We start from the raw sequence: 8770 nt of genomic DNA, 5'->3' as shown, positions 1-8770 counted from the left end.
ATATATATATATATATTTTATTTTTTTACAAGATGCAAGTCAAATTACTCATGTGTCAAACAAAGCTTAAAAAAACATATTTTTAACATATCCTTAAAAAAAGGAAAATCCTATTACTCTTTGTTCTTTCTACCAGATCTGTCCGGAAAGATGTTTATCTTCCCACGTGAAACAAATACAGCTCATGTGAAATTAAGTCCATTAAAGCAAAACTTTAATTCAGTAACTGTCTGTCAAAGGTAATGTAGTTACATATATTTGAAATATTTAACTGTGCAAAGGGATTTTAACAACCTCTAAAATATTTGTAGTTTTCTTTCAAACATATGATTCCTTGACAATTGGAAAGTTTTTGAAAAATTATTCACATTTTTCGTTTTCTTAGTCCTTGTGTCTGATCATGACATATACAGTGAGGCAAATGCCAAAGACATTTTTAAAATTAATGGTGGAAGAAAAATACAAAATTATAGGAGATGACCAGTGTCTGAAAGAAAAAAATCAAGCTAAGACCTATAAGCTCTGAGGCACACAGCATCCTTCATGTGATCATCCGCTAAATGCCAAATATTATCTGTGATAATTTTACATGATTAAAGTAGAGAAATTATTAAAAAAAGTGTATTCTTTGTGACAGGTGGAAAAAATAGATGTATTATTAAAATGAATCATTAATAAAAAGTTGGAAGCAAACTTAGAAACAAGAAAAGAGGAGATGTTGATCCTTTTGCACAATTCCACATAGGAAAATTTTGCATTTATGTTTGTGAAATACTATTGAGTAATGAACATGTTAACTGTCATTTCTTCAGATTCTTCACAGACCTCATTAGAGGCCACGTCCATTTTTCTTTGGCCACGCCCAGTTATTCCAATACCTTTTTGGTTTACTGGGATGGCACTGACAAGGAATTTGAAATTTCTACCATGGATACAACAGGACTATTTGGAGTAGAAGACTACAAGCGAAACACATGGCACTCTCTCTGCACCACATGGGACCCTGTGTCTGGGCTGGTGCAGCTGTGGTTGGACGGACAACCTTCAGTTAAGAAATTTACCCGCTCCGTGTCAAATATCAGGGGGTCTCTTATAATCATGTTAGGACAGGTAAAGTTTCAATCATCCTCCCTATTTAATAAATTCTTAATAATACCAAGCTGTAAAAATAAACATATTTTATATTAGTCAGTTCTTCTTTATTGTTGTTGTTTACTGTCTATTAAAACTCTGAAATCTCTGCTAACAGGAACAGGACAGTCATGGTGGTGGGTTCGACATCAAGCAGTCTTTTGTTGGAATGATGTATGATGTCCATATGTGGGACTATGTCCTCTCTACCTGTGAGATTCAAAATTACATGGATTACAGAAGCTTTACTCCGGGTAATGTTCTAAACTGGAGGGCTATGGATTACCAGATAATAGGACAAGTTCTGCTAGAGAACAGAGCAATGGTTTGTTTGTAAACTATCAAATTGTTGTACAACATGCTTGAGCTAGAAAAGAATTGTTAAAATTAATGATCCATTTTAAATAATGCATAACAAAGGATCTGTAGCTTGATTTAAATAATTATTGTTTGTGTTTTCCCAATAATCAAATCCAAGATTTCAATCCTGATGAATTAGTTTAGACACCATTTTTGTATGATATTATTTTCTTACAAATACCTTACTCAATTAAAGCTTGCAAAGAGAAGAAAAAAAAGATACATTGGTTATGGATTCTTTACCTTTTTTGATCACATCAGAACTTGCAACATTTCTAGCTTGTTTATTGTGGGTTTATTCTCACTTGGCACATCTGATTCTGCTTTAAACAAACAAGAGTTTCTTTCTCATCTTGGATCTTAGTGCAGGTGTAAATATACCCAAATGAAATCTGCACTGGATGAAATAACCAGACTGAGACCCAGTTTTTCAGATGGTCATTATGAGATGCCAAGAAGTACAATTTGAATGCCAAACAAACTTAACAGAAATGAAATGTTTGCTGCAGACCAAACAATCAAACCTGTCAGGAGCTTAGAGCATGGGTTCCAGTATTCTGGCAAGACAAGCAGTGGGGAAGTTCAAAACGTTTATTAACAGAACTGGACAGAAAATGCGGAGCCAAGGACCTTCAGATCTGCGGCAACTGTGTGTGTGGGTGTGTTTGTGGGGGGTGACATTCTAGTTGAGGGAGAAACACAGGTAATTGACCACAATAATATGATGGAAGATGATTATCCATGTGAGTCACTTACCTGGTTTAACAGTTCAGTCCATCTTGTCAAAGCGAGGCAGAATCCAGCCGATAAACTGCCTAACTAGATGCGGCAGGAGCCGACCAGATTGTCCCCGATGCAGCATCCCCAGTGAACAGGCTGGAGTCAGAGCCAGGGCAGACAAACAGGTCAGAACAGGACGGTTATGAGATCCAGGGGTCTGCAACCTGGCCAGGGGTTCAGATCCAAACAGGAACAGACAGATCCAGGGATACAGGAATCCAGTAAAGATCATTCAACAGCAGCTTAGAAACATATACTTTCTATCAATATAGAAATTGCTGTTATAGTGGCAGTTAATACGTAAATAGCCTAATACATGCAGAGTAGAAGAATACAATTCAACTTTATTTTCATTGCATTGTCACAACTACAAAGCAACGGAAATTCACCTCTGCATTTAACCCATCCCTTTTGGGAGCAGTTGGCTGCCATTGTGCGGTGGCCAGGGAGGAGTGTGGGGGTTCAGGATCTTTGCTCAGGGACCCAGAGTGGCAGCCCGTTGGAGTGGGGCTTGGGACTCAGAACCCCTTGGGAATCCTCTGGTATCCAAGTGCAAAACCCTTACCACTATGCCACCACTCCCCGTAATGTGCCTTCAGTTGTTTGTAAACATCACAAATATTATATCTTAAGTAATGTAAATATAAGAATGTTTAAAATTACTTAATTAATTCATGAGAATCATTTGCACACTTGACCACAAGACACCTAGAGCAAAAAGTTTCCACAGATATAAAATGGTGGGCTTGCTGCCCAGCAAAATAGAAAAAAAAAGTATTAAGATTTGTATTTCAGAATCCGGGATATTCTTTCTTGTCTGATCAGAGCTAGCCTGTCTAATCAGAGGGGGAAAAAGTCACAGGGTATATTGTGCTGCATGATGATGAATAATAAATAATTTGGTTGGCCAAATATTCTTCCTGTTGGATCATTCTTTTATGCATCCGTAGCGCTCTTTGATGCGCCTAATAAGGACATGTGCAGTGCTGTTTTTTAAAAGGATACTGATATTTTTATTAAAGATAGGGTATTTATCCAAATGCCTCTCTCAAATGCATAAATATTTTCATCCTACAACTGACTTCATAGTGAGTTAAACTTGGATTGTAGAGTAGCATGTACCAAAACAGCTGATCTTTTTTATTAAATGTGCACATCCAGCGTCCATCACACTTACATGCTAGAAGACTGCAAAATGAAATAAAAATAAAATCTATATATTTTGTAGTCATGTTTTTAACATATTTAAATATGTGTAAATACTCATTCTTGCCAGGGACTCTATGCTCCATTAAATGATTTCTGAGCTTGTAGAGTCTGACGCAAGTGATATCTCTTGGCTTTAAGAGTTCCCCAAGGGGATGGGATGTATGATCTACACTAAGGAGGAGGGCTTCTTCGTTTTTACAGGTCCAGAGGATCCGTAATTCTACTTTAATGCTGTACTGCTTCTTGGTGGAAATGGTATGACAGGCCTCAGTGAATACCGATCTGAATGGCATCCCTAAATATCCTTCCGATTCTCACCACCTGATGTTTTCTTTGGAGATAAATTTTTTTCTCCAATGGCCATTAAGAGAAATTCTAAACCTAGACAGACAGGTATATCAAGAGCTTAACTTTTTTTCTTGTCTCTTTACTCAATCTGCCACTTGTGAATAAGACTGCAAGACGAAAGAGACAGTAACCATTTCCCCATCTGTCAAACATTCTTCATAGCAAGGGTGCCTCTGAGAAGAGTTAAAACATTTTAGCTAGATTAGCTCTTTCAACAACAAGATGTCAAAGCACGATAATTCTCCACTTTTTTGAGAAGTGGGTAGAAAGTGACATATGTAGAGCTCATCCTCTGTGTCCAATACCCAAAACACTTTATCATGGGGTCCACAGTGTCAAGCTATTTCTCATATCTAAACAATTGTATGCAATACATTAGAAAAACATTCTGAGCTTGTTTTAAACATTCCTTTTCAACAAAACTCAATTTGTATAATTAAATTGTTTTGATTAGTTGTATGCAACATTCTAAACTTCCAGTTATGTTTCAGTAACTGGAATTTGAAAAATCATTAAAACTCTCAAAAATAAAGGCTAGGCTTTTGCTCTACCTAGTCGCTAAAAAGCAAAACCAAAGGAGCTTTCCAAAATTTCAAGGTTACTCGATTTAAAACGGAATGCTGGTTTGATCATTAAGCAGTTTTTCGTAAGCCTTTACACACTCCTGTTTTTGCTTAAGAAGACTATTTGCAATACTGTGATAGTCTTCAGTCTGAGTCACGATAACAATTGGATTTATAGATCATTAGTATAAATCATAGTCACAAATAGACAAAGAGAAAACAAATCTTTAATTATATGACAAATGAATAATGTTTACACAAAGAAATTAAATTTTTTCCTTATGCAAATAATTTTAAGTGTGTTACTTTTTTATTGACTGTTATTTGGCAAAATAGAAAGTTCAGTTTGAACTCAAAGCAATCAAAAAGAAATAATCAAAACATTATAGATTAATATTAGTGACTGAATATTAATTGTATTTTTGTTGATATGTTTGTTTTAACAAGCTAGTAACAAACAGTTATTTTATTTTCTAGGAACACTTTGTCAATAATCTGATAATCCAGTGCCCTCCAGTTCAGCACATTTCCCGGTGTGAAGTTTCGATCATCCACATAATTCTGGATCTCACAGGAAGAGAGGACGTAGTCCCACATGTAGACATCAGACATCATGCCAACGAAAGACTGCTTGCTGTCAAAACCACCACCATGACTGTCCTGCTCCTGTTGGTAATACAGAGTGTCAGTGCATAATAATCAATAATGAAAAAGGCATTGGTGACTTGAATTAAATATTTGATGTGACTTGTTACTTTGCCAATTATCAGGTAAATGATATAATGGTGGTTAGGCTCATTTTCGTAAACATATTTTTACACACAGTAACACACATTAAAAAGAGGAAATGAAAATTATTTCTTAATTCACACTTATATAGTTATTGAGTCAAAAATGAAAGGTATAAAACTCACTTAAAATAAGAAAAAAATCTGAAAAAAATTAAAATCATGTCACACCATATGCAAACACATACGATTTCAGTGTGATTAAACGGCCATCGGACCTGCCTGACTGGTAGAGTAGGAGAGACTGGGGTCAGTTGGGCTATGTTAACATGTTCAAAATCAGATCTAAATATTAGTGGATTAGAAGTTCAAAATCTCTGTTTACATGGATACAGTAAACAATGATCTAATCATGTTGTGCTAGTGTGTACATTACAAGCAATTGATCAGATTAAATCATTTGAGCATCAGCAGAACTGTCTAGTTTTTACAGACATGCGCTGGTAGTAAAAGAAGAAGCTGCCTGTTATAAACAAATCCGTAGCTGTCCGCTCATCCTCCGCTTTAGCTTCTCTCTGTGCTTGTTCCTTATATTTATTTTTCTGTTGTTCTTAAGTCATCTCTGTTTTTTTCTTTATTTTTTTTTTCTCCACTGTGGACCTTCATTGTTTTGTTTTTTGCGGTCATTTAAATAAGTTAAGGGCTCAGCGGTACCTTATGCTAAAGCTCCTTAGCTACATGAAGAGGAAAGGATGACCTGTTCATCCACACATTAAAATTTAAAGTTCCCTCCACTGACAACATGCACCCAGTAGATGAAGGATAGTAAAGAGTGAGAAACGTCACGCTGATGCTGCACACATGTGGAAAGAGGAGGATTTTACTCCAAAGATCCAAATCTGAGTGTGCACACAAACGTCAATCTGAAAGGCAAAAAAAAAAAAAAACACCTCTCTCAATCTAAATGGGACTAACTCGGTTAAGAAACTTCAGCCCAACAGTGTTGTTTTCATCAACTATGACTAAATTATTTAGTTAAGGGTTTTGCCCAGGAACCCAGAGTGCAGGCTGTGGGGATCACAATGGGTACTTGCAATCTCTGCAGAGCACAAGCACATTGCTCGAACAACTAGTCCAACACTAAACTATATGTGGGTGATCATCCTCTGCCAAGCGTAAAAATCCTTTTGTCTAACTATCAAGATTTTATGTCTTCAAGCTCATAAGAGGTGATACAAAACCTTCTTTAATTTCTACCAAAATAAATCTCTAAATTATATCCAAAGCAAATATTTAATTGCATACTGCTTATTTTTGGATAAAGGCCCAGATGAAAAGGTAGACAGATTACTGCTCAGTAGATAGAACACTCCCAGTTCTTCTATTTTAATATGATGTAAATGTTTCCTAAGGAAACAACACAGAAAATGTTGCAATGACAATACAAGGAAAATTTCCTTGTATTAAATTAGCAGTAGAGTAATTGTGTGATGTTATGTTTTCTTATTTGTTTTAACAACATGTAAAAGCTCTGGAAAAATCCTTAGAGAATGAGTGCACTAAAAACAACAGCCCCATACATACCTACCTATCTCAATGACAGAAAAAAATGGGGTTTGCAAACAATCTGCCTTTTTTATGTATGCTTGTGAGGGTGGTATTAAGTCTGGTTTTGGCTCTTTTTTCTTTTAAAGTATGTTTTTCAACATGGGAAAAGTTTAATAAGGCCTCTGGCCTCTGTACATGCATTGTGTGGAGGCGCTACAATTAAATGACCCTACTTCAGAGTGTGAAAGTGAACTTGATCATCTTGGTGGTATTGGGAAGTAATTTTTTTCATTGTTAATAAAAAGAGAAAAAAAACTTCACCTGGCCTATCATAATTATGACAGGTCCCCTGATGTTAAATCCCGAGCTTGTAAATTTCCTAACGGAGGGCTGTCCATCAAACCATAGCTGCACCAGGCCAGATGAAGCTTCCCATGTGGTGCAGACAGAGTGCCACATGTTTGGCTTGTAGTCACGCCCTCCGAATTCTGCTTTTTTGTTCTTGATGTGTGGCTCCATTTCTTTATTGGTGTTATCCCAGAAAATCAGGAAGTCATTGGAATGAGTGGGTGTGGCTAAAGAGAATAGGATGTGGTCTCTTTTGAGGTCTGTAAAGGATCTGTTACAAAGACAAAAATACTATGCATTGTCCAGCAAATCTTACAAATACACATGAAAGATTGTTTTTGTAGTTTATTAAAAATCACAGTACCTGTGGCAAACAGTTACGGCATTAAAATCTGTTTTTGTTGTATTAAATATCACACGAGCTCTGTTGCTTTCAAGTGGGAAGGTAAACATCTTCCCAGAAAGATCTGTAAACATTTAACATATATTTCTGATAAGTAACGAGAAACTGGAAGAACTGTTAAAATGTTTCATGTCACTACACTATCCATCCATCCATCCATCCATCCATCCATCCATCCATCCATCCATCCATCCATCCATCCATCCATCCATCCATCCATCCGTCCGCTGGCTATCCAAAATTAAAACTATTAAAATTTCAAAGCAAATTTTACATGTAATGCATAGGACAGATACTGTCTTCCTGTATGCATTACGCAGTCTTATGCATGAAGAAATAATACGAAGGACAGCTTGGAGCAAAAGTAGCATTTTCTTCATTCTTAAATATAACATAATTAAATTCCCTTTTTGTTAGAATTACTGTAGATTAAGCTTAACATTTGCATGGAGTAATTGAATAGATACCTTGTGTTATGGCAGCACAAGTTGTCATCATCACAAGTAGAAGCAGTGCTTTCATCTAATAAAAAATAAAATATATAGTAAAGAGAAGTTTTAGTTGTAGGGTAAACCTATAAGTTCAAGTTTTGTTGGATTTCTGTAATGACGAACAGGAGTGAATGCGTTGATGAATGTAAGATCTTACCTTGAAATCTGTGTGAAGATTTTGTGTGTAACCAAGCGACTAAGGAACAGAGTTCGTGTTTCTACTCCCCACCCAAGTGTTTCAGTGTGAACTTCCTTAAACCAGTTCTTCTTTTGTCTAAGGCAATGCTCTTCGACCCATGTTTATTAGAAACAGCTTATGGGCTTACCATGCTGATGTTGAAACAATTGTTGCTTATCCAGGAAATCTGTAAAAATGTGGTAAATGTGGTAATAAGATACAGCACTTCACTCATTTTTTAATCCCAAAGTACAAATGTTGAAAGCAGGCTTTACCTTTTTCAGAAAACATGACTAATGAAACACAATGTTTGGTCTAAATTCTCTGAGAATTGTGTTAATTGCTGAAATTGTAGACAATTAAATAGCTATTAATTTATATTCCTTTTTTACTTTGGCAAACAAAATTGCTATGTACATTTTTTTTGCAGAAACAAGCAAATAATGAATGCAAATGGTTTAGACTTCACTTGCCCTCTGTTTGCCAATGAATTTTAAAAACAAAATTTGCGTAACAACAGTTTTTTAAAGTAGTATCAGAAATGGAGCATAACCTCTGAATTGTGTAATACTGTTAAAAAATTCTAAAGATATTAGCAGATTTCATTGAATGACTTGCATTGTACTGTACTATTATTATATATAAATCTCCAACAGTGTTTTTCACTTTACCTGTAACAAATT

At 35.7% G+C, this 8770-nt stretch overlaps 2 protein-coding genes across 2 annotated transcripts in view; one reads left to right on the top strand and one right to left on the bottom strand.

Moving 5' to 3' along the window:
• The window catches only part of LOC107081269 (C-reactive protein-like), an 8750-nt gene extending 7043 nt beyond the window's left edge, over positions 1-1707 (top strand). The window contains exons 2-4 of the mRNA XM_015369500.1: positions 137-239; positions 813-1110; positions 1250-1707. Coding sequence (XP_015224986.1) covers positions 137-239; positions 813-1110; positions 1250-1468 — 620 coding nt within the window. The 3' untranslated portion in view covers positions 1469-1707. The remainder of the gene's footprint in view (positions 1-136; positions 240-812; positions 1111-1249) is intronic.
• A 2945-nt stretch (positions 1708-4652) lies between these two features.
• LOC107081721 (C-reactive protein-like) lies at positions 4653-8209 on the bottom strand. Its single transcript, XM_015369929.1, has 5 exons — positions 8067-8209; positions 7886-7940; positions 7380-7482; positions 6989-7286; positions 4653-5057 (listed from the first exon to the last, which is right to left on the bottom strand). Exons 2-5 carry the CDS (start codon positions 7938-7940, stop codon positions 4839-4841), a joined length of 675 nt encoding a protein of 224 aa, XP_015225415.1. The 5' UTR covers positions 8067-8209; the 3' UTR covers positions 4653-4838.
• Positions 8210-8770: the final 561 nt, after the last annotated feature.

The sequence above is a fragment of the Cyprinodon variegatus genome, unplaced genomic scaffold, assembly GCF_000732505.1.
Source record: "Cyprinodon variegatus isolate N-32 unplaced genomic scaffold, C_variegatus-1.0 Scaffold2, whole genome shotgun sequence".
In the NCBI taxonomy this organism is placed as follows: Eukaryota; Metazoa; Chordata; class Actinopteri; order Cyprinodontiformes; family Cyprinodontidae; genus Cyprinodon; species Cyprinodon variegatus.
Note: the sequence above shows the minus strand (reverse complement) of the source record. Positions and strands in the feature narration are given on the sequence as shown.

Excerpts from the sequence above, each read along its gene's own strand:
- LOC107081721 (XM_015369929.1), bottom strand. The coding sequence starts at position 7,940 with ATGAAAGCACTGCTTCTACTTGTGATGATGACAACTTGTGCTGCCATA. Across the intron at positions 7,483-7,885 it reads TTGTGCTGCCATAACACAAG|ATCTTTCTGGGAAGATGTTT; the intron begins GTATCTATTCAA and ends AAATGTTTACAG. Across the intron at positions 5,058-6,988 it reads TCATAATTATGATAGGCCAG|GAGCAGGACAGTCATGGTGG; the intron begins GTGAAGTTTTTT and ends TATTACCAACAG.